Source organism: Trachurus trachurus, assembly GCF_905171665.1.
Source record: "Trachurus trachurus genome assembly, chromosome: 14".
Taxonomy (NCBI): Eukaryota; Metazoa; Chordata; class Actinopteri; order Carangiformes; family Carangidae; genus Trachurus; species Trachurus trachurus.
Genome location: NC_139903.1, coordinates 27,446,865 through 27,472,293, shown reverse-complemented (window position 1 = coordinate 27,472,293; position 25,429 = coordinate 27,446,865). Strand labels below are relative to the sequence as shown.

Sequence of the window (25,429 nt, the reverse complement as noted above, 5' to 3'; positions counted from 1 at the left end):
ATTTAGATTTATTCTCATCACTTCAGTGCTATTATATTTAATATTGTACAATATTTATAATAACCAGTCTTTTCTTCACATTACCTGTGCTTAATAATGAGATCTTCATTGGCCAGCCTGCGCAAACCTAAGGAAAAAAAGAAAACGAGCATTAGAAATAAAGAACAGCTCTTTTATTCATAATTTAATTCAGTATTTTCTCTATGCAATACAATGTAGGCTACCTTTGGTCTTTCCATGTCGTGACATCAGGTGGCCCGTCCTGCTGTGGCGTCTGAAAAGGTAAACAGCTGCAACCATCAGCATGCACCACAAGAGGGTGCCGATGCTGCCGATCAGCACCGGGTCCTGAAGTAGGGCCCAGGCCTGGGACAGATCTCGTCTGTGGCTGTCGGACTCGGGGAGTCCTCCCACCTGTGGGTCTGAGAAGAACAACAAGAAGTGGTTTAATCCAGCAGGGATGTCATGATAACCTCTCCTCTTCAGTGCGGTTCATATGACAGAGATTAAGTGTTGTTTTGCTCACTGATGACAAATCCATGAGGGTCACTCTGCGCTCCCACTCCAGCACCGTTCACAGCTGCTATGGTGAGCCAGTATTGTTTTCCAGGTGTGAGACCAGCTATGTCCAGAGTGTGTTGACCACTGTCCACTGTCCAGTTGTGGTACTGCTGCTCCTCAGACTCCACACACCACACCTGAGCAGAGACAAGGAGAAACAGTTTGTATCATTGCACAGTAGTATTTTTTATTTTTTCAAATGCTTAACTCTTCAGAGTCTATGGCATTTTCTCCTGTATTTCTCTTGCCTGGAGTCCTTATGTATTAATGATTGTAAAACCTCAGTCCTGTAATGCACATCAAGTAATTTTTTTTTCAGGTCATATGAATGTAGAAAAAGCTATTATGATCAGAAAAAGAAAGCAAGAGAATAAAAAATGGAACAAAAAATTCACGTATATTTGTTGTTTATTGTTTGATAGGGGCTCTAACTATGATGCAATTTACATTATTTACAAAAATGCCCCACTGACCTGGCATGAAAACAGTGTGTCTGCAATGAGGCAGAGAACCACATCATAGGTCTGACATTTCCACTGGGGCACATACTTTTTTGTCTTGTTTCCTGCAGTGAACAAACTTTCTTCTTCCATATGAGGCCCATCGGCTGATCTTAGTTTGCATAAAATGTGTAATTTATGCGTTTTGCATTTACGTCTGATATTCCTGAAAAACGTGATCATATGAGGCAACAGGGCAACCATCTTGATGTAAATGAACACTCATTGGCACATTGTGTGTCAGCACACGAGTCTCCTTGGCTATGGGGCAGGAGTCTCCTATTGGATACGGATGTTTGAGGTGGGACTACTCTGCTTCTGGGTGAGCTACAGACACACCAGTGGACTCTTTGTAAAGGCCAACGTTCCCGTTTTTAATAAAAAAAGAATTATGTCGCTATTATTCAGCATTCCGGAGATAGATGCAAAAGAGTATACAATGGCACCGACCTCAGAGGGTTACATTTCTGCTGTTCTGTGTATTCACGGATTAAAATACCATCATAATCCCTATGATACTATAATATGAGAGTGTCAGGAAGTATAAAGTGCTGTTGTCAGGTTGTTACCTGGTAACCCTGGATGAGACCATTGTGGGTGTCATGAGGAGGAGGCTCCCAGCTCACGTGGATGGTGTTGTTGAGCTCATGGTTCACTGTTAGGGACACAGCCAGCGGAGACGCACTGGGAACTACAAAGACAGTTACACTTTACCACCGTCTCCAAAACATGTTGTTGTAGTTAAACACAGACAGACAGACAGACAGATGAAGTCATGTCTCACCCGTCTCTGGGACCCTGAGATGCCGGGTGTTGCTCTCTCTTCCGTACAAGTTGCCGCCATAGGGGCGCACTTTAAACTCGTACTTGTAGCCTCTCTTTAACGGGCCGACCTGAGCCTGGAAGCTGGGCAGCGCCACCTTCTTAGCCACCCAGTCCGAGGTGGCGGGCAGCAGGGAGCGATAGAGCACCTCGAAGCCATCCAGGTAATGTGGCTGAGCTGGGAGGAACTGGAGCTGATCAGAGACAGAAAACAACATGAATCACACACCTGAAATATTCACACTGAACATTACACTGTCTGAAACAAACAGCTTTCCCTCATACCTTCCACTGTACGCGGGACATGTTGGATCCCGGGGCCACGATGGTGACGTTCTCCAGAGCCACTCGGAGGGCAGACAGCTCTTTGTGAAGGTCTTTCTGGATCGAGCTGACAACCTCTGGAAAGACAAGAGTTTTTATTTTAACTCATCTTTTGAAATTATTTGGACACATGGGACAAACTTTAAAACTTATTATCAGTTCAATCAGACAACTCTGGAATGAGAAGAAATCATTTATTGAGCATAAGCATAGCAAGCTGAAGCACAGCATGGATAGCATATTCTTGAGCATGGTTGCAGCAGGTTTGGCGTCAGGCTCTGACTCATATTCGTTCCCTGAATGATCTGCCTTGCCAGACATTTACAGGGAATGAAGCTGACCCCCCACAAGGGATCGAGAGACAGAGCCCACAGGTGGATGCTGGGGAGGTGGTGGGTTTGCAAAACCTCATGGGCAGCAGGGCAGCAGAAGCAGCAGCGGCGAAAGCAGAGCAGCGGCGCAGCAGCAGAAGCATAGCCAGGAGCGAGCAGGTGAGCTGGGAGATTTAAATAGCCCGCCCTATCTGGGCGAGGAGAGCATGTGACTGATCAGCTGATCAGGATGGGCGCGGCTTGAGTCGTCTGCCTGAACTAGCTTCGCAGGCTTCGCATCATTTCAATTAATATTGCAGACAATATTTAACCTCTTTCTAAACAAGCTTAACAAGTTATTTCTGTGGTTGTTTTTGCCTTCATTAGATAGGACAGTGTAGAAAGACAGGAAATCCGGGAGAAATGAATGATCCACTGCCCTGAGGGGAGACAATTCCCATATGGGATGTGCTGTAACCACTCAACAATCCAAGCATCTCTTTTTTTTAAATAATAAGATTGAAATAATTCCTGAATTTTCCTAATTTCTGTGCCCATCTGTGTTAGGATTAGGACTACTGTTCTGTCCCCCTTGTCCTCTCCTGGTTTCTCCTTCCTCATGTCTTTATCTGTCAACAGTTTGGTTGTGTCTTCCTGGTTCCTTTTTTTAAAAACCTTTATTTATCTAGGTAAGTTAGAACAAATGTAATAATTTACAATGGCTATCTAGCAAAAGGCAAGATGTTTTGAGGGAGAGGGGGAAGGAGCTAAAAATGGTCACAAAGTTAAAGTTGTTGGCACACCATCAACAGATGATGCATTTAAGTAGAATTATAATACAATAGTAAAACCATACAATATTCACAACAAAAACACATAAGATATCAAACAATAGGATGTCAGTGGGTCTCAGTTAGTGAGAATTGCTCCTTCCTGGGAACCAAAAGCTCACAGGATTTGAGCTGTGTTGACTCGGACCAGTGATTTCTCAATCAAGATGCTTACACATCAGTCACTACAGCAAATACAGTGTTTCTGTTTTTGGCCCTTACAGTATACCTACTCAAATATGACACTGACTGGAAAACTTGTTATATTATACACCGATCAGGCCTAACAGTATGAGCACTGACAGGTGAAGTGAATAACACTGAATAACACAGCAGGAAAAATGGGCAGTGTGAGGATTTGATCCAGTTTGACAAGGATGACTGGAACCAGTAATGAGCTGCTGAACATTTTGCTGATGGACTGCATAGGAACAATATGATCCTAGAAATGTGGTGGACATGAACTGGAGGAGGACAGTTGTCTCTTTGACCAAACACTTGCGGGCCGTTTATTTCCACACACCAGAACACAGCAGGCTACAACCCAGTGGCCAATGCTAACAGCTAGCCCACACAACCAACCCCAAGCGAACTACCCACAATGCCTTAAACACGCCTTCTTGCATGTGTCCCTTCTCCCTGGTGAATGTCTGTCTCTCAGTCCCTACAACAAAACTATACAATTTAATTGACTTTGGACTACTTTTACTGTAATTTGATTTGAATCAGAACAATCTGCTTCTTTCCTCATCACTAACAGAGGTGATAAGACTGTTAAAATGTTAAAAAAAAAAAAAAAAAAAAGGTCAAATGTGTTTTCATTTTATTGACTAAAAATGTGTCAGAACACTTTTAATTCTAAGATGAGTTTGTTCAGAATCAGCTACTTATCGCAGGTCTATTTTCACAGCTATTTTGAAACATGCACGGGCACTGGAGGATTGCCGACGTCGAGTTGAGGTTTTTTTGGGCAAGTGAAGAGAGACAAACTGCAGCTTCATGGTGTTTTCTTGGTGATACAGCCAATATCCAGTGTAACTATATCATAAACTATAAATAAAAAACAGTTAAAGCATTTTGTTGTTTCAGTTTAACAGAATTCTCACGTTCCCTTGGTTGAGTTTAATATAGTTTTTTTAGTTTGTCCATTTGGAGTGGGCGAAATATAAATGGACAAATTTTATGATGTAGGCCCAAAATGAGTTTCTCCACCACTACACTCTAAAATTAAACTACTCTAAGTGCCCATGAACCACATCTGGCTGGACCACTTGACTAAACACAAAAACGTCATTGTCAGTACCAAAGAGTAGTAAGTGTTCTAACTAGCATGTCATTGCCACATTTCAGCCTTCACCACCACTGTGTGGAATAAGTGTATGTGGACACTGTCTGGGATTTAGAGAACAAATGAAGCTACATCTGTCAGGTGAAGGACTTATTTCTCTGATATTAGGCTTGTTCGTGTGTTGGGAGGATAAATAATGTGATAAATCATTTGAGACCCAAATCTTGAATTAATTGATTCTGTGCACAGCGAGTGCAGCAGCTAACAGATTAAATCAGACCCCCTGTCTAACTTGTTTGTTTATACTGATGGGGTGTAGGGAACAATCAGGCTCGGCACCCACGGTGGTGTCAGCCGCGCTGCCATGAAGCTGTCAAGTGAAAACCCGTCTGTAGTGGAAAGAGAATCTCCGTCTTACCTTCGACTAGTAGCTGTGCACTGGCAGTGACCACACCTACATCGTTGACAGCAGTGCAGGTGTACTTCCCAGCATCCTGGCCTGTCACATAGTGGATCTGGAGAGTCTGGTCTGGGTTTACAAGATACCTGCATGTGCATAGGGAGCTGTTAATATCACTGTATTTACTGTTACAAGATGATGGCTATTCACAGAAGTTAATCTTCTGCTCCTCTTTTTGGAAAATGTAATCTGCTATCAATATTAATGTGGACATATACCAAACCTATACGTATGTACATCTAACTCATGACCTGCCATTCACTTTCCAGAATTTTGTCATTCAAAGGACTTTCATCTTCCGTGTCTTAATCAACACACTTAAAAATACAGAGGATCATCACTATGAAACAATTTGCCTACATCACTACAATCAACATCTACCAACATCTACATTGCCATTGTTCAATCTTTCATTTTGTATGTTTTTATGTATATAATGTGCAAATAAACTAAATTTAGATTTGGCAGATATTTCACTTCCAACCCAGAATGTCAGGAAATAAATAAGTTCTGAGGAGTAAAATGTGAGTGCCGCTATGTTGAAATGATGGTGTTTACATAATCCCATTTTTAATGATATTACAGAATGCATGCATGAGCATGTCATCTTATTATCTCATCCTATTATGGTTGTTATGGTATCCTGCATGGTTTCATGTTTAGATCCATGTAAATATAGACTGTAATGTATGTGTACATTTAAATACTGTACATGAAAAAAATACGCAATAAAATTGTTATTTATACATATCATATCATTATCTGAATTAAATAACTGGAATGTGCTATTCTTATTTCATCTATTTTATTTTTTGTACTCATAAATTATATCTCCATCTTAAAGGGATAGTTCAGAGACCTTTCCACCGCAGATATCATACTTAATGGCCATTTGTACCTCATACAACCCCACTTCAAAAAAGCTGAACTATCCCTTTAACATGACTTCCTGATTCAATTACATTATGTCTCAGCATTTAGAACAACAGTCAGTTACAGGTTAAATTGGTGTAGACTGTCAAAACAATTATGTTTAGTTACATTTTCATTTTCAATTTAAGTATCTTTGACATAAACAGGATGGTTTCATATTAAGTCCTGTTCCATAATAAGTCAACACTGACCAGATACTAATAAGTGGACTCTATGGATGCAGGCTGTGTCTGTGTTTTGTCATACTAAATAAAGTACCTGCCGTTGGGTAGCGGCCCCTGCTCTCTGCTCCAGACCACAGAAGGTGGAGGGTCACCTTTAGCTTGGCAGTAGAACTGGGCAGACTCCCCAGTTCTCACTGACACATTTTCTGGCTTCAGCACCAGAACAGGCTTGGCTGCAGTGGAGGGAAAGAAGAGCTCAGTCACTATGGTGCTTAACAGTTTGGTACCTGGGTGTTAGTGGGTTTAGTTTGCAGAGGTTGTGATCTTTTCTTGTCATTGTTAAAAACTGCAGAAATTTAACATTTAAAAAGGGATAGTTCAACATTTTGGCAAATTGGCCCATTGCCATAATCCCTGTTTTAGGAGTAGGTTCTTACCTTTAATTGTCGGTGCAAGCTGTTTTTAGAACGGCGGAGCAGAGCTGCAAGCTGCTCAGAGCTACGCTACGGAGGCTAATGGGATTTCTTGGTTTCCCTCATCAAACTCATCAAATACACAATCCAACAACTTCAAGTGTTTCAGCAGTTTTTCAGCAAGCAGTCTCTGCATTTGCCTCGAAAACAACTCTGTCTCGTAATGTTCCGTTATTATCTCATAGCATGGTGAATGTGCAGGTCACAACTTGTCCACAAGAGCATTTTGGAGTCGTTAGATTGTGTATTTGATGAGGGAAACCAAGAAATCCCATTAGCCTCCATAGCGTGGCTCTGAGCAGCTCGCAGCTCTGCTCCGCCTTTCTAAAAATAGCTTGCACCGACAATTAAAGGTAACGAACCTACTCCTAAAACTATAGGGATTATCGCAACGGGCCAATTTGCCAAAATGTTGAACTATCCCTTTAAAGGTTATATCCAAAGCTGGTTGTCCTTAAAGCAGTTCACATTGGAACGTTTTCTCACCCAGCACAGAGAGCCGGGCCGCTCTGCTCTCTCTCACCCCCACAGTGTTGCTGGCTACACACACGTAAGCACCAGAGTGGTTCCTCTCTGCAGGAGCGATGATAAGCTTTCCACTCAGCTGCTACAGCACCGGCAGCAGAGAACACACACAGGAAGCACAGTTCACAGTTATAACACAACAACTTCACATGTGATGTGTGTAGGTATGTCTTTGAGCATGAGATAAGATGTCCAGGAATATGATCTGCAGCTGCTCTGTGCAGTGACTCCTTTATCTGAGGGATATCCTGACATTTAAAAATACAAAGAGCTCTAAGATGGATTTTAAAGAAACATGAGCAGATACCAACCTCTGATACTTTTATGTCATTTCAGATATATATAATTCTAAGGATTATAATTGTAGTTTTTCTGTGAGCTAGCTGCTTCACACGTTTTATGCTGTTTTATAGTTAAAGTGTTTCAGTCGAATCAATGTGTTTTTATGTTTTGATGGATTAGATGGGATGGAAACATACTACAACCAGCATACAGGCCTTCAGGAAACTATATTGTGCTAGATTAAATAGAAGGCATCAGGCTAATAAGAGCCAGGAAAAGATCATCAGATGATCTATTGTAATCCCAGCAACATTTATGTTTTATTTGTAGTGTTGTAAGTTTATGCAAATATAACTGAATCACCTTTATATTACAGAAGATTGTAACATCAAATTTTAAGGACATGTATCTGTGTTGGACATCAGATAACACGAAACCAAAGAAGTGAAACTAAAAAATAGAAATCATGTGTTCAGATTTAATTAACTGAGTGGACTTTTCCTACAACTCTGATGCCTGAGTGTTGTCCTTCTCTATCTGCCTCTGTCTGGCTGAATGTCTAATATAACTGGTCATTTCTCCCAGCATTAAAATGACCCCCGGAATGATCTGATGAGACTCAACGACTGAGCGGAAAATTGAAGACTGCAGCCCCACCTCAATCTGTAATGTTAATCCAGTCTGAGTCTGGCAAAAATCCAATTTACTCAGTAGAAATCATTCCACATATGTGGCTCTGCTTCCACTGAAAATAATGAATTTACTTGTGCTATTTTCAGAGACTTCTTCAGAGTACTTCAGAGTTAATCAACTCATCATTCCTCTGATCTATATCTCAATATTGCTGTTAATTTCCATTGTATTATTATAACTTTGTGATATCTCAACCTTAGTAAGGGAGAGGTTTTAATTCAGTTCCTTGGATATATTGCCTCTTGCTGCTCCCTCCTAGCACTGTATGTTATTTGTTTTACTTGTTTTTTTAAATGTATATCAATTGTAAAACAATAAATAAAACTAAAAAATCAATCAACAAGCCTTTAACAAAGAGAGACACAATTCTTGTATGATACTTGTACCTAATGGGCAAGAAGGAACAGATACTTTACTTGTCTCAAATCCAGTGTTTCACAACACACTAATTATCAGAGAGATTCAGCAGCGCACAAGTTTGGAATCTCATTTAATTTTTAATTTGCTCACATGCTGTTTGTACAGCTTCTTGGTTTATTCATAATGAGAGAATATAGAGAAGGAGTGCTGCTCTGATTATTATTGTATTTATTTAATGCTTTTTTCTGCTCTTCTGCCCCAAAAAATCATTTTATGTACTGATATAACTGTGGAGAAAAACATGTTGGAAGTGGCTGACTTAGAGAGACCGATGCCCTGATGTTTAGGCTCACTGTCTGACAAATGATTAATATTGGTTATTTTTCATCATAACCAGGTGAACATGTCAGTGGGGCTTACTGTATAGTGGTGGTCACTACTGTTGATGGGCCGGCCATCCTTCCTCCAGATGACGTTAGGCTCCGGATGTCCCACTGGGGGGCTGCAGTTTAAGACGGCCACCTCCCCCTCCGCCACCTCCACATCAGTGGGCTGCACGCTGAACTCCTCCTGCAGCACTGAAACAACAACAACATATCCATTGATCGCTCTGTGTTCACATGTCGAACGATACAGCAGCAGATACTGTACACAAACAGTAGCTCCAGCTGTCACATGACTTACCAAACATGACAGGCAGAAAACCACTCTTTAAAAAGCTAACCATTGTTCAAGTGACAAGCATTTCTACTAAAAATGAAACTCAATATTACATTTAACTTGAGCTGTTATAATATTATTATTATTATATTATTATAATATTTATGTATTATCTAGTCTGTCTGTAGAATGTTAGCAAAGTACGAAAACTATCCAGGTAACACCTTGACTAGAGCTGTTTGATTTTGCCCAAAAATAAAATCCCCATTTTATTCTCTCAAAAACCAATTTCCGATTACGATTACGATTTTTTTGTAAAATGACAAACTATTTCATGTGTGCCGTTTGTGTCTTTTTTAATGGACCTGGAGTCTAATAATAAGACAGTCTATATATTTATCTATCTATCTAGATAGTATCTATGCTAAAACATGATGTCAACCATGACTTCCACTGATTGGCCAGAGCGTTGTCACCGGAGGAGTCGCGAGTGTGATGCCCGACCATGTATTATATTATCTACTGTAGATTCTAGATCCATGCGTCTGACACGAGAATCAAACCTGCTAATTTAAACACACCAACCGCAGCGACCACTGATCTGTTCTGAGACTGTTGTTATTCTGTCACCTGAGTTAAATGGCTGCTGGGTAGAAAACCAGGCTGTGGGGAGTAAGGATCGAAAAAAGAAAGCGAGACAAGAGTTGTAACGTTTTCACGTTTTTAACATCGTCCTAACTAAATAATCACGTTTACAATTTAAAACCAATTAATCAAACAGGCCTAACCCTGACCCTTAAACATATAATTCATTTTCCATCAAATGATCAATCGATCAATTGACTGTTTCCGGTCCTTCTTTCCTAAACCGTTCCTAATGGCAGTGATTTTTCAAAGCATGATCCATGATGGAAGCTCATTATCTGCTCTCGGGCCTCCGTGTCCCCTGCAGCGTCCAGCTCTGTGTGCTGTAAAGACTCAAAGACGAGCTCACTGGGATGCAGACAAGTAAACAATGACGCTCCGAGGTCAATTAGCACCACAGTTTGACTCCATCCTGTCCAGCAAACATTGACATTCACTGTCGCCACATACAATTTCATCAGCCCCCATGTCTGTGTGTGAATGTGTTTTGAGTGGGGAATGGGGATTGCCTTCACATTCCTAGCCTCCTCTTCTAAAAGGGTTTGGAGGATTCAACTTTGCAGCGGTTGAGGAAATAGTTACAGATGACGGCCGTAATACATGTTTGTCTCCTACGTTCACATCCGACTCAGTCAAGAGGGAACAGTGATTGTTATAGAGTTTGTGAGAAGCAGTAACATGTGCCACCAATGGAAATAACCCACATACAAGTAGTGGTGCAGAGGAATGAAGCAGTTTCATGTGATGGTGAATCTAGGCCTGTCAGGCTGTCACAATCATAAAACTTTAGTTGACGATTAATTACCATACAAATAATTGATATAAGCAATTTAATTGTCTTTTTCTGATAATTTTATGACACTAATATAGTATTAATACACATACACCTTAGGAAGAAGAAGAGCCATTTATTGGCATTAAACATTGTAACTGATTTTAGGCTTTGCAACTAAATCAGTGATGCTGATGTCAATAGATGTTCATTTGAATGCAGTCAAATGAAGCTCCTCGAAATAAACAGTGTATGGCTTCACGCATGTGTCATTAACCCATAGCAGCAGAAGAAGGGGGTGCAACGTGATGATGTCATTAAAAGAGGACCAGTCAAACCTCGAACGGTGGAAAATAACAAGGAAACAGTGATGGAAGTAGTATGACTTTTCTGTTAGTTTCATCCAGCTGTTTTTATACAGATGAATATAAATTATTTGAACGATTATGCAAACTGATTGCAGTCAGCTCAAATAATTGCAGTCTGGCGATTATGTAATAATTGTGATAGGCCTAGGTGGAACGCATGTAAAACTGACTGCACCATCACAAGATGGAGAGGAGCCAGGAGAAAACACACAGGTTGTGTTTGATGCTGCCTGTACAGATGCTGCAAACACTGCTGCAAAGTGTCCAGGATATATAGCCTAAAGAGTTTCCTGATGAAACTGTGCGAACGGATCCCATTCCACTTGGTGGGGGACACTGGATCTACTGCAGGGCTCCAGACTGCCCCTAAATGAGGGCATTTTGTCCCTAAAATTTGAGACAACACAAGTAAAAATTTCATCTTGTGCATATGCAACCAGGACATTTGCCTTAAAAAAAAAAAAAAAACACTGGTGAAATGCAGAATGGGGGACTCAAATAATCTGGAATCTATCTGGAATCTGTCATTACAGGTGGCAGGCCATTGTGTGTGAGGATCATTAATAAAAAGGAAACATGAATATCTGCTTTGCAAGTCAATTTATGCTATGCACCCTTACATTTTCTGCTTGCACGTCTTCTAAAATTTTAAGTTAGGGGCCACTGTACTCAAACCTCAACCACACAAACATTACCATGCAGATCCATTGTGGAGAATACACTACTTCATTTTTTAAAGTTGATCCCAGTAGCTTTGTGAATAGGAGAACACTTTAGATAGATAGTGAGACTTTTGAGCACTTATTTCTAAGAAAAAAACATATTTTTCATCAGTGATGATTTGGAATTATGATGATGATGATGATGATGATGATGATGATGATGATGATGATGATGATGATGATGATGATGATGATGATGATGATGATGATGATGATGGGATAATAACCTAACATCAGACTTAAAGGGATAGTTCAACATTTTGGCAAATTGGCCCATTGCCATAATCCCTATAGTTTCACCTACCTATATTTGTCGGTGTAAGCTATTTTTAGAACGGTGGAGCAGAGCCACGAGCTGCTCAGAGCTATGCTATGCAGGCTAATGGGATTTCTTGGTTTCCAAAGAAATCTTAGCTCTGAGCAGCTCGCGGCTCTGCACTGCGGTTCTAAAAATAGCTTGCACCGACAAATAAAGGTAACAAACCTACTCCTAAAACTATAGGGATTATGGCAATGGGCTAATTTGCCAAAATGTTGAACTCTCCCTTTAAAATTTTGGAATAGCCTGATGAGTCTGATCAGAGATGACTCTATCGCCTGTTGATGCTAACAGTTCCATCTTCAACAGACAGCCCACACATGCTCCCGTCTTACCTGCGATATACAGAGATGCGTTTCGACTGGTGGCGCTCCCCGCGCTGTTCCTGGCCACGCAGGTGTAGATGCCCTCGTGGGACTGACCTCTTTTGCCCTCCCCAACGCTTAGGAAGAAGAGACTGCCCTCTGACAGAAGCATCGTCTGCCACTGCGAGTCCCCGTTGGCCGTGTCCAGGGGCTGGCCGTTGCGTAGCCATTCTATGGTCGGCTTCGGGGCGCCGTCCGCCCGGCAGGACAGCGTGGCCGGACTCCCCACTTTCACCACCACGTCGGCGGGGTGGTGGACGATACGGGGCGGCGTCTCCTCGCCGTGCACTCTGGAAGCTGAGGAGGAAAGAGAGTGGGTGACATACTGTTAGATGTTTGATTCCATTTGATGATTATTTTATGATCACAGAAACATCATGGGTGTACCCTAAAGTTCTGCATTGTATATAGGCTACATGATGATTAAGTATTTATACACAATATATCATGTTCCCTGGTCAAGAGATGTCTCTGCAGTGTTTTCACTTTCTGAGTTAAATCATATTTCTAGTAATAATTTGCAGTGTAAGTTAAATACAGTTAAACAAAACAAAAAAATGATGTCAACTCAATAAGAAGCAATGGAAGGATGAGATTTGGAGTAAGCCCAAATTCAGAAGCTATGTTCAATTAGAAAGAGTCACTACAGAACCTTACTTAGGGTCAAAGGTGACCTTGATATTGTGGAGGATAAATTTCACTCTGTTTCAACGCCCTCTGTATAATGAACTGAGGAAATTCATGTTTGAAAAAGTTCAGGTAAGAACCCCGACTTATTGTGGATATCTGGTTTTTCAAGGAGGAGATCCATGTCCTCGCCAGATTCATTGAAGAAGCAGACAGAAAACATTATATCCTACATAAGACTACTTACTATTACTGTTTTAGTTATTTTGAAAATTGCATAATAACGCAGGAATTTTTGTTGCTTGAGTCTATTGACATGAGTAGACTTGTTAGCCATCTTTGAATGTATGCATTTATATTGTTAAGTGTCCTATAAGCCCATGTGGGATGGGCACAGTAATGTGCATGACACTTAAATAAATCAATCAATCAATCAATCAAAAAAAAAAAAATATATATATATATATATATATAATACATATATATACACAAACCAGCTTGGAGTTTATCTAACTGGCAACAAAGCACACACAACAAACAAGCGAAGCCTTGCCACCAACAAACAATGCCTATTTGCAGCAGGCAGCAGTGGAATGCCATTGTTTGAACTTCCCATGCAGTTGGATGACCACACTAAAGGAAACTGGGGGAGACTGTGATCTGCTTCCTGATAGCAGAGGAGGTTCGAGGGTCTCAGGAACATCAACCACAACAAAAGCCGACTGGAACTCCCCCATCAACGGCACATCCGCAGCAGAACAAAAGACCCTCTTCAAGAGGAACTCTTTTGCCCCCGACTTTCTGACTCTTTTTTGCAAAGTAAATATTTCTCGAGACAATTTTCGAGATAAAGTTGTGACAGAAGGCCACAAAGTTTAACAAGATATGGGAGAGAAGTTCATCTCTCAGATGCTGCTGCTTGTCCAGAAGTCTTCAGTGTAGTGTTGTCACGATACCAACATTTTGGTACCGGTATCGGTACCAACATGTTTTTCGATACTTTTCGATACTTTTCGGTACTTTTCCACATAAAAAGAGAACACAAAAAATGTCATTATTGGCTTTATTTTAATAGAAAAATTTTGGACCATAAAACAGGAAATCAGTAAACAGTTACTGCTGCTGCAGGATTAACATTCCATCTATATTAATCTGAACTCTTCCTAAATTAAAAAATGTCTGTTTAAAAATGAACATCAACTTGTTTTCTTTGCATTATTTGAGGTCTGAAAACACTGCATCTTTTTTTGTTATTTTGACCAGTTGTAATTTTTGGGAGAAATTGTTATCAGTAGTTTATAGAATGAAACACAAATGTTCATGTTACTCAAACATACACCTATTGTTTCCCATATGTAGACCAAATTGATTCTGTTCCCCCCACCCCCATCAACGCAATATCGTTCCGTTAATTCATCTCTGCGTAGCGCTGCTTCGCCGTGCTCACTCACTCACAGAGAGAGAGAGAGAGAGAGAGAGAGACAGAGAGAGCATGCAGCCAGTGGTGATCCGCGGTAAAAACCAAACTTATTAACGAGGCTGTGGCGGCCGTCTCTCTCTCTCGCGCGCGGCGCACACACACAGACACACACACAAACACAGGCACATGGACAGGTGGCGCTGTAATGGTAATGATAAAAAGCACCTTGCTTCATTTGTGACTCGCTCCTCGCGGCTCAAATTACAATGCGGCGACTTCACGCGGCGACGTCACCGCTGCCGGCGGCGCAGAATGAAAGTACCGGTCCCATCTAAGCGCAGTATGGTACCGTTTTAAATGCGTTAGTACCCCGGTACCAATCTAGTACCGGTATACCGTGCAACCCTACTTCAGTGTTGTGTTGCATGGTGTTTGAATCCTTACAAAATAAATGCTGGTGCCACAAATGGAAGGCATGGAAAAAAAAAACAATCAAATATGAATATGGAGATGTTCATGAGCTGCAAACATGAAGCATAATGTTAGAAATGTTGACTACAATCCTAATCTGACTTCACACTATGTTTGGATGCTTTGAATGGGCTGGGTCGGTCAGAAAAAGACTGACCTCGGGCTGGTTATTCATTCACTATGGACGGAAATGCCTTCAAATCACAGCCAAAAATAATCTGTTGCCCTCAATGTCACTTTGTGTCATCCACGTTAGTCAGTGCGTCACGGTTCAAATATTTGCAGGCCTTAGAGCTTTCAGCCCTCTTCTACCTGTGCAACTGTAGGGAAATGAGAAACATCCCGTCTCAAAACCAAGGGATGCTGAAAGAATATTTAAAAATTTAGACTGGACTATTGCAATTCTTAACTACTATAATGTTCCCATAACTTTATAAAAGTGACAAATCTCCAGCTAGTAAGAGTACTGACAGGTGGTTCCTAATAGGAGAAAGGGGGGCAGAGCCCTCAGCTATCAGGCTCCTCTCCTGAGGAACCAGCTCCCAGTCAGGAGACAGACATCCTCTCTATAAGATTATACTTACAACTGTCCTCTGCTAAGACGTATAGCCTAGGCCTAGAGCTGGCTCAAGTGAGTCCATCTCTTTTCTTTAGGCCTGAACTGATGATGCACAAAGTTCTCACTCTCTCACTCATCTAGGCTATTGTTTTATTTCATGTCCCTTTGTATTTTTTTAGGATGTTTTTTTTTTTCCACCATGACGATTAATGATCAAACCCAACCCCCACCCTGAACCTGGCTCTGCTGAAGGTTACTTCCTGTCTAAAGAGTTTTTCCTCTTTCTATCATCATCAAGTGCTGCTCTCTATAGAACTGTTTGATTTCTCTCTATGATAAAGCAAAGTCTTGACTTTACTCTTTTATGTGATTTAGCCATATCCAGCTAAATTTAACTGAATTCCTACAAGCTGTTTTTTGTTTTCAGGAAGCCTGTTAGAGGCTTCTCACTCTCATAGAAATTAAGATAATTCAGATAGGCCTACAGAAGGGATTCAAACATGTGTGGGAAGCACAGTGGAGCGGGCTGCAACCAAACCACACATCTCAGGTCCACACCTGTACTGTCCCATGTGTTGGCAAGCACCACACCTGTTGCATCACAAAATACTAACTCTAAAAGACACTGAATGAAATTAAAATATTTTTTAAGCAGAAGGCTTTATTTTACTGACCACTCTGAGCAACTATCTCAACATGTCAGCTGCCTCTGGTGTATTGTCATTTTTCAGTATTGTCTGATATTGTTTCAATCAAATATAAATCCATACTGTCGAAATGATGAGTGAAATTGAAAAGTTAATTATGGTTGGTGGGTTTGTGGGGAGGGGAAAATCTAATTATACACAACAGGGCAAAATTAAATATAGCATAGGCTAATTCTACCTGGACATCCAGAAGACTATTAGACTGTGACTAAAAATAAATGAATGAGAAAGTCAACCTCACCTGACAGAAGAACTCCAAACACCGACAACAATATGAAAACACCGTTCATCCTAAATCCGTAACTGTCATCCAGCCACTTTCTAGCTGATAGATAACGTTTTAGCTAACTACCAAGCTGGAAGTATAATGAGCAGTTTAACCACCTCTGTCTCTAATTTGTTTTAAGCTACAAAAACATTTTTTTCCAATTAAATATCAGCTTTAGTTGAAAAACTCCTGTCCCTTAGAATAAGTCGGCGCCTGCTTCTTTGGCTCTGTCCTCAAACACACCACCAGCATCAAGCTGGCGCAGGGACACGCAGCTTCCTGTTGGCTCAGATTTCAAAATAAGATGTATCTTGAAAAAAACTCCACTCCACTTTAACACAGCCTGGCCTGCACATATTTATTACAATACACGTCCAGTCGTCTGATTTTGCTCAATTGCTCTATATGGTTACAGCTTGTCTAATGATGTTTTTGATGTATTATTTTCTTTGCTAAAAATGTATCAGAATTTTACTTTGAAGATTGCTCCACAAGCTTCCGGTTGATCTCTAGCTTTCTGTCAGACTTTCCGGACGCAGTGGAAAGTTAATTACGTATGAAACAATATAATGGGCTATAAAATCAAGCTAAAACTACTGTCTGTTTTCTTTGCATCCATATTGAGAGAAAGCTATAGATTCAATGTTTAATAGTCAGTTTAGAACAGATTCACCAAAGCTCCTTAGATTGCTCACACTCTGTAATTCTTAGGGTCAGACAATGCTGGGAAAAAAAAAAATCAAAATTAGAGTGTCAGTGTTTGAGAAAAGTTGTTTCTCAAGCACCATATGATATCTCAAGTTGTATATAAGATTTCAAACTAAGGAGATTGAGGTCAGCTCACCTGCCTTCCAAACAAGTGCTGCCTAAGGTGAATAAATAGCCTAAAGAAAAAAAATATGGACAATTCTATTCTGGTGCCAACATCAAACTCTGCCCCCTTGCTATAGGCTATTTCTTTCTTTTTGGTTTGTTTGTTTTATGTGACTTTCATAATTTGTGATTTGTAGCAGCGGCTCCGTCAACACTGTCATACAACAGGAAGTTCAGAGTCTCCCCTGTTTCCAAACAATCGAAGGAAATTATGTACTGTAGCCTATCTATTACTCATGCAGTGACTTCACAAAGTCTTTCCACCAGCAACCTTGGTAGAGTTTTGCCTCAGTGTGATAGTTTAGTGTCTAACTTGAGCTGAATGATACATGAGAAAGTTTTTTTCTTCACAGTTGCCTCATCACATCATCTGAAGTCACAGCATTGTAAAGGAATTTACTTGAACTTCAGCAGGAAAAAAAAGTATTGACAAGTGTCACAATTAATACAAAATACTCATACTCAAGTCAGCGTGTAGTGTGCTAATGTCAGAGAAATAAAACAAATGAAAAATAAAATAAAATAAAAAGAGGTGCGGATAGGAAATGGAGCCACTACTTCAAATTCAAAATTAGAAAATTAAAATAAATAAATGAAGATAAAGTAGTTTTTTCAAGTGCTGTGTGACATCTCTTAATACTTTGGGAAAAAAAGAAAACCTCCGGAAAACTTCTGTGGAAAACCTTTTCTCTTGCTGATGTTTTATTAACGTCCTTCTAAAGAGGAAATTCTCATGTGTGACCTTGTAGCTTATTGTGTGATTTCCTGTTTGTGCAAAATGTTAATGTTGTTCTCTTGTATACCAACTGTAAAAGCACTTTAATGGGTGACACATGCACAGACTTGTGAATAAGTTCCACAAAACTCCAATATTAGTTAGTTAAAAAAAATGCAATTTAGCTAGTAACTTTGTGTAGGAAAACAAAAAAGACGCTGTGTTCACAGCCTTCCATCACAGACAGACAGAGCAGACTAGAAATAAGTGAACTACTACGAGTTCATTCCTCCCAATGGCGCACATAAATAAAGTATTGTTTAGTGAACTGCTCATTGTGAGGCTCAGAAAGAGCCGGGGCTAGGTGATGGATGTTTATATTGATCCAACAAGTTGGGCTTGATGGCCCCGGCATCGGCCAGCTTTCAGCCCGCAACAAAGGCTTTAGAGAGGGATGAAGGATGAGTCCCGGCTAAACACAACTCATGGGAATGTTGCTGGGCTGAGATGTGGTGAGGGAAGGAACCTTTTTCAGGCTGTGGACCAAAGGTCAGGAGAAGTGTAGGAGTGGGCAGAGAGGGCGGGGCCCAATAAGAAGAAGAAAGAATGTGTCAGCCTGGAATCTGACAAAAAAAAAGTGACTTCAGAGTAAATTCTGAGGGTTTGGTAAAGGAACAAACAATAACTGTGGTCATGAATGACGGCTGGAGTTAGTTATAAAAGAAAATACACTGTGTGTTCTCTATATCAGCTTGGGACGTAACTTAATTGCATTAATTAAGTTTTTCTATAGACATGCCATCATTACATTCCATCACATTTAAGTCTTTTGCAAACAACTCTTTAGAAGTGAGCAGATCAGTGTAATGATAATGACTGTCACAGTATAGCTTTAGATGTTTTCTCTACAGCATCAAAAGGACACATGGACACATTTTTCATTTGACTACAAACATTTGTTTTTCCTGAGCGATGGTTTCGTTGCAGCACTTTAACAGCTGAACAATCAGACTTACTATAACTTATTCCAAAGGATATGGCATTTTCTTATGATAATTCTGGACTAATACAGTGTCAACATGACATATTAGCCCTGCTCAGTATCTTCAAAAACACTTGATATAAAATATAATTGAATGTAACAGATCTTCTTCTTCTTCTTCTTTTAGTTTTACGGCGGTTGGCATCCAGCTTTTGGTGAATGTAACAGATTTTTACTGTTAGGATTTATGACAGCACCATATGACATTTCCAAAGCGGTACGTTTATTTAACTGGGAGTTTAACCTGTTTAGGGTCTCACATAAAATATATTTTATAAATATATTTTCCTACTTGGTGTAAAACAATATTATGAATATTAATGTATTTCATAACTTTGTATGAGCTCATCTTTTGGCAAAGGGAAGTTTCTTCTTTCCAATATTGTACATTCAGAGAAGAATAAAAGTAAATATTTCAAGCATTTCAAAAGTTAAAAATTAATTTGGTTTTATATATTTTATTAAAACATGCAGCAGTTGGGACTGTGGGGCACCATATGGAAAGTCATGTTATTATCTTATTAATAAATTAATATTATATTAATAAAATACATTTTATTTATAATTCAGGTAATTGTCCTAGGACAAAAAGCAGTTAAAACAAAAATTTAAACAGTGCTTAATGTCAATGCACACGTCAATTCATACACTCATAACAGTGATACAACCAGTCAATAAATGAATAATAATAATAACTGATAACACCTGAAATGTGTTATCAGTGTAAATTTCAGTGTGTAAATTATGCTGGAATCATATCTGATGGGATGCATCAGAAGTCTGACTTACCTTGAAGTGTACAGGTCTTGCATGACAACAGAGTGATGTGTGTGGTGTGTGGTGTGTGGTGAGAGCTCACCTTTCCTGCGGTGCGGCCTGCTCCTGTGAGGAACGTGCTGGTGTCCGGTGCCGTGACGAAAATGCTCCTTGACCCGGGTCTTTGACCTCTTGTCCAGTCGCGGCTCTGCGCTTGGACAGATGTCCTGGCACACGCACCTCTGTGAATACTCTGCCCAAGTGCAGAGCCAGGACACACAGAGCAGCCACGCACCGACCCGCATCTTCACTCCACGTCAGTCACACACACACACACACTTCCTGGATGCCAGACCAGAACTTTTATCACATCAGCTCCCCTGTGTGTCCTCCATCCCCTCAGCAAAACTCCACCAGACTCAACCTGTGACCTTCCCTACGCACCACTGGTTATTTGGATATAGTGAAACAGTGTTTTCTCCATACTCCTCAGACATGGCTGTGAGCTCCTCTTCCCTCCCTCTTTAATTTGGCTGCTCCTGCTCTCCCCATCTCCCTCCTCTTTGGGTCCTTTTTTCTTCAGGGTGGAGAGACGCTAGGGAGAGGGGGGGGGGAACAATGATCAAAAAACAAGTTTCAGACCTCATGCTGAGCGAATAGTGAGGGGAACGGGGACCAAGGGGTACTGTCTTGTCCAACAACATCTGTGCCATTCATTCAACATGGGATGGAGAGGAGGAGGGGGGGGACAGAAAACAAGGCTCAGTCTAGGGGAGGGGGGAGTCCAAAAAGGAGGTTGAAATAAGGGGGAGGCAACACAGAGAGGCCTGTTTGCCCCGAGTCAGATCACTTTCATTAATCAAACGTCGGCCGGTAAGACGGATGAGATGAGCGTGACACATTTACATGTATGTGTGTTCAAGTATTTTAGCTGAATTGTATCAAAATGCAACTTCTGCCAAATTCCACATTTCTCTCGCCCTCTCTCTGAAAATTAAGTATAAATTATCAGACCGAAGAATCCTCACACACCCCTCACCCCCATACACACACACACACTCCCCAACCAACCTCCCACCAGTCAACTATAGCCAAGCAAATTTGTAGCTGCCTGTCTGCACAGTATGACTCTCATACATCATAATGGCTCTCCCATAGGAAGCAGACAAAAGGGGAGTCAACTTTTTCTACAACATCATTATCTCACAGTCTGTGATCATAGTTCAAGATCATTCAAAAATAAATAACAAAAAACAATCAGAGAAATAAAAATGGTCATCACAGGATTGATTAAACACATTCCCAAGCTCAGTAGTTCAGTAGACAGCAACAGCACTTATCAGAATACAGCAGGTGCATCTCAATAAATTAATTTCAGTAGCTCAATTGAAATAGTGAAACTCAGATATTGTACAGATTCAATACATTACACACAGACTGAAATATGTATATATATCTTTATTTATTTTAATTGTAATGATTATGGCTTACATGAAAACCCAAAATTACAGACAGTAGACAATTAGAATATAGTGGAAAAAGTTCACTATTGTAACCTAATGGTATCACACTCTAATCAGCTGATCAACTCCAAAGGTTTCCTGAGCCTTTAAATGGTCTCTTAGTCTGGTTCAAGGAGAAGACTGCTGACCTCCATCATATTCTACTTTATTCAGATGATTCAGATTCAGATTCAGGTGTTTTTTATTTATTTACTAAGAAAATGTAATTCAGTAAAACAGTTAGATGTATCTACCCTTGAATTTCCTTTGGGGTGAATAAAGTACTGTATCTCTAAGGGAACCCCAAAGAAGCAAAAAAAAAAATGCTTGTAGATAATTGATCCACCTCAGACAGCCATGATGATATAACCTTGATCATAAATGGATCAAAATGTTAGATAGACCTTGATAGATACACCTTTATTAAGTCTGGTGGTACCAACCTGACTGAAAACAGCTCTGACCCACTGAGAATTGACAATGTGACAATGATCCATCATGAAACTGAAACAGCTAATCACAATGCTGTGACTGTCCAAACTTTGTTGTTGTTCCTACTGTCTGAATGTGGTCAGAGGAAAAGGCCTGTTGTCTATGTTGGCTCACTTACCTGACCTAATGAAACACAGAACAGAACCTTCATTAATGTTGGTAGTCACAGCTGCTATATTAACTTTACAGCAGGACCCACTAACATTAACATGCCAGCGTTATTAATGTCATGAATCACTGTGTTTAGTGAGTCCTATGAGGAAGGCATGTGCCATGTGCTCCATACTGTATTAATTAAAACAAATAGCTCATGGTGTAATGTTTTCTTTGTGAACGCACCGTTGATATTAAGAAACATCGAGGTGAGAAATACAAAGTAATTAAACACTTCTCAATAGAGGCTGACATGTTCAACAGTTATGGGACTTTTAAAATGAGGCAGACAGGCCTTAGGTCCGTTTTCAATGTTATTAATACAAGACCTAATAAAGGTCTATGTAATTTTGATCAATTTATGATCAAGCTATCATCATAGCTGTCTGAGTATGTTCTGCAAACCAACACAGTATTATGAAAAGTGATGTTGCTGTCTAGCAGCTCAGAGATTTGTTTAATCAATCCTGTGGTGACTATTTTTTATTTTTTATTCAAACTCATGTGAATGATCTTGAACTATGTTCATAAACTGTGAGAATGATGTTGTAGAACAAAGTTGACTCCCCTTTTGTTTGCGTCCTATGTCCTGAATACTGGTGTACACACACATATACACGCACACACACATACACACACACCCTTTCATGTATTTTCATTCATCATTACATTATTTAGATTATATTTAATTACATTATTTACATTTGTTTTATTTTATTCATATGTATCTTATTTATTCTATTTATAAGGCCAGGAGCAACCAGGAGACATTACACTACTTGTTACTCTGTGACTTGTGTATACTTTATTTGTCACATAGTACTATGTGACAAATAAAGTAATCTCGTATCTTGTATCACATACTGAGAAACTGATTCTGCTGTATAAGAACATTCATGCAAGTCAGAATGATGCATCTTTTATACTGGTCTAAAAGCCCAGTTAGATATTTCCAGATATGGATAATTCATGCTGCAGTATTAAAGCTCACATGTTTTGGAGTTGTCTGAGGGGGTGAGATTATTGGACCAATATTTTTTGGGGCTTATCAATAATTTTGCAAAGGTTATTACGAATTGCTAAAATATGTTGTACTCCTGATCTCAGTCAGAATTCATTTCAGTTCATTTCAAAACCTTTATTTAAACTCAGAGATATATTGAGGAGTAACCTCATTTACAATATAGCCGAGATGAATTAACATAGTTAAATACATAATAAAATATGGACAAAATGATTTGACTTTTTATATTTACACAGTATTTTTGTATAGCCTATTGGTACAAAACCAATATCCCCATTAGTAGCCTACATTGAAAGGGTTCTTCCATAATCCTGTTATAAAAGCAGGGGAGGGGCAAAATCCACAGTTCTCCTTCACTGCAAAACAAGAGCTACCAACTGCTACGTACAATCTAAACACTCTTATCTAGTCTTATTTTAATCTTGTGTTTTCATGAATTTAAAATCCTGTTGTTTCTTGATACTGTGTCCAAGGTAACAGCAGCTCAGCAAGGAAACACACAGAGAGAAGGGCGTGTGTGCTAAAGGACTAACTTTGGAATCTACTTTACATGAAATGAGGAAGATTTTGCCACACATTATTAACAAGCCAGGAGGGAATTGAACAGTATGAGTACTTCATCATCATCATCATCATTTATATGCACAACCTTCAAACAGAGCAGAGGAATATGTTTCTCTTACCTAGCATTAGGCTAGCATTAATATTTCCTATTTTAAATCCCTCCTCTATTGTTACTGCTGCTCTTTTTGCTGTACCTGGATCAGCCCTAAGGCTGGACCATTACCACACAGGCAACTGAGCGTGGTCCGAGGACCAGTGGTGGCCACCCATGCTCCAACCATTGTGGCCGTGGTCTTTGATCAGTGTGGCTAGCCATTGCCTTTCTAAGCCTGCCCAATAGTCAATCATGTCCTCAGTACTGTCAAAATGGAACCCCCCATCGGGCAGAGCTGCGGCCCACGCTGGGGCGTCGTGTCCGAGCAGCGGAGGGGCTATTGGTGAGCGGCCTAACCTCTAATCTGGGCCTTCGTTGTCGTCGCACCCCCCCCACCAAGAGCCACGGCTTCAGGGTAAATCCTCCCAGAGAGCCAGCAGAGAGAGAGGTAAAAGGCCAAGGCAGCATCAGCATCTCAGTTTGAGGATTTCGCCCCCCTAGTGTGAGTAACCATGATAGCACCCCCACCACCAAAACCCCCTGTATACATAATGGAGCACAAGCAGCGCTGAGAAAAAAACTCCCATTGGCACCAAAACTGCATAGTTTGACCAGGCCCCAGTTCATTTCCTCACCCTACCACCACCATCCCATTCATCGCTTAGCGAAACCTAAACCTCCACTTGTTGCCTAATAAATCCTTATCTGACTCAAGCCTGCGCCAGGATTTAAAAATTACCTTGTTCATTTTAGATTTCATCCCACAGAGCACTCGTCAAGTCTTATTTACCAAACTTTCTGAAAGGACGGCAAACATTGCTGTCTGCTTGATTTAACATGAACTGAGTGGCATTCTTATGGGATAAGTGCACCAACTTTGCCCGGAGAGATCTTTCTTTAATGGATTTGGGGTGGGAGCCGTGTGGGGCGGCGACGCCACCACGGTATCCATATCACAAACAGAGGGCGAGGTGGCCGAGGATGTGAATGGAAAGCCAGGAGTTCTGCTTGAGTGCATCTGAATGCAGCTAGGGATCTACCAGAGAGGAGCGGACCCCCGTCCCCTCTCGGGGGTTTCAAAAAAAAAAAAAACTGAGCTTTCTGCTCACACCTCTTTGCCCTTGCATTGCTCTCTCTTTCTCTATCTCTCCCGCCCCCCCATCTCTTTATATGTCCAGCTGGCTGCGCTACAAAGACTCCAGCTCCCAGTTTCCAAATGATCCTCAAACCCCCACGCGCTTTGTTCTGCTCATTTTCCCACTCCCCAGAGATGGAGTTTCGCAGCAAAAAAAAAGAATAAAATAAGGGAAGGATAGAGGGAGAGAGAGAACGATTACAAAGATGAGGTAGTGTGGGAGAGAGTGTGTGAACAGAGTAAGCCAAGGAATCCTATCAGATCTTCCACACCCCAGACTTCAGGGATTGGAAAGACCTTGAGTTTTCAGACTTCAGATGGTGAAACCATCGTTCGCACTGTGAATGTGAAACACAAACTGAGGCAGAATGTTCCATTTTTTCCCCCTCCCCTCCCAACAACCCAAAGAGTTTCTGTTTATATCTTTTTCTTTGCCAGGTAAACCTTCAGTGCCCCTTAAAGCCACTTGTTTCTCAGTGGCACTTTCTGCGGGGGCTAAGATCATGTTTTGCGGTAATCATGCGGTCAATTACAGGCAACAAGTCCCTCCAGGTTGAAAGGTTTTAGATCCCCGAGCCCACTCTGTCGAAAATCCTCCAGTTCCCCGGCTTGTGTGAAATCATGTGGTGGTTTGTTGTGCAAGAAGAAGG

General features: G+C 40.6%; 1 protein-coding gene across 1 annotated transcript in view; it reads right to left on the bottom strand.

Moving 5' to 3' along the window:
• Positions 1-16,653, bottom strand: part of robo4 (roundabout, axon guidance receptor, homolog 4) — a 33,745-nt gene extending 17,092 nt beyond the window's left edge. The window contains exons 1-12 of the mRNA XM_083987074.1: positions 16,403-16,653; positions 12,348-12,674; positions 8,947-9,104; positions 7,153-7,273; positions 6,288-6,426; positions 5,055-5,182; positions 2,169-2,284; positions 1,846-2,077; positions 1,631-1,752; positions 527-698; positions 225-422; positions 85-127 (exon numbers count right to left, since the gene is read on the bottom strand). Coding sequence (XP_083843200.1) covers positions 85-127; positions 225-422; positions 527-698; positions 1,631-1,752; positions 1,846-2,077; positions 2,169-2,284; positions 5,055-5,182; positions 6,288-6,426; positions 7,153-7,273; positions 8,947-9,104; positions 12,348-12,674; positions 16,403-16,451 — 1,805 coding nt within the window. The 5' untranslated portion in view covers positions 16,452-16,653. The remainder of the gene's footprint in view (positions 1-84; positions 128-224; positions 423-526; positions 699-1,630; positions 1,753-1,845; positions 2,078-2,168; positions 2,285-5,054; positions 5,183-6,287; positions 6,427-7,152; positions 7,274-8,946; positions 9,105-12,347; positions 12,675-16,402) is intronic.
• Between the last annotated feature and the right edge of the window lie 8,776 nt (positions 16,654-25,429).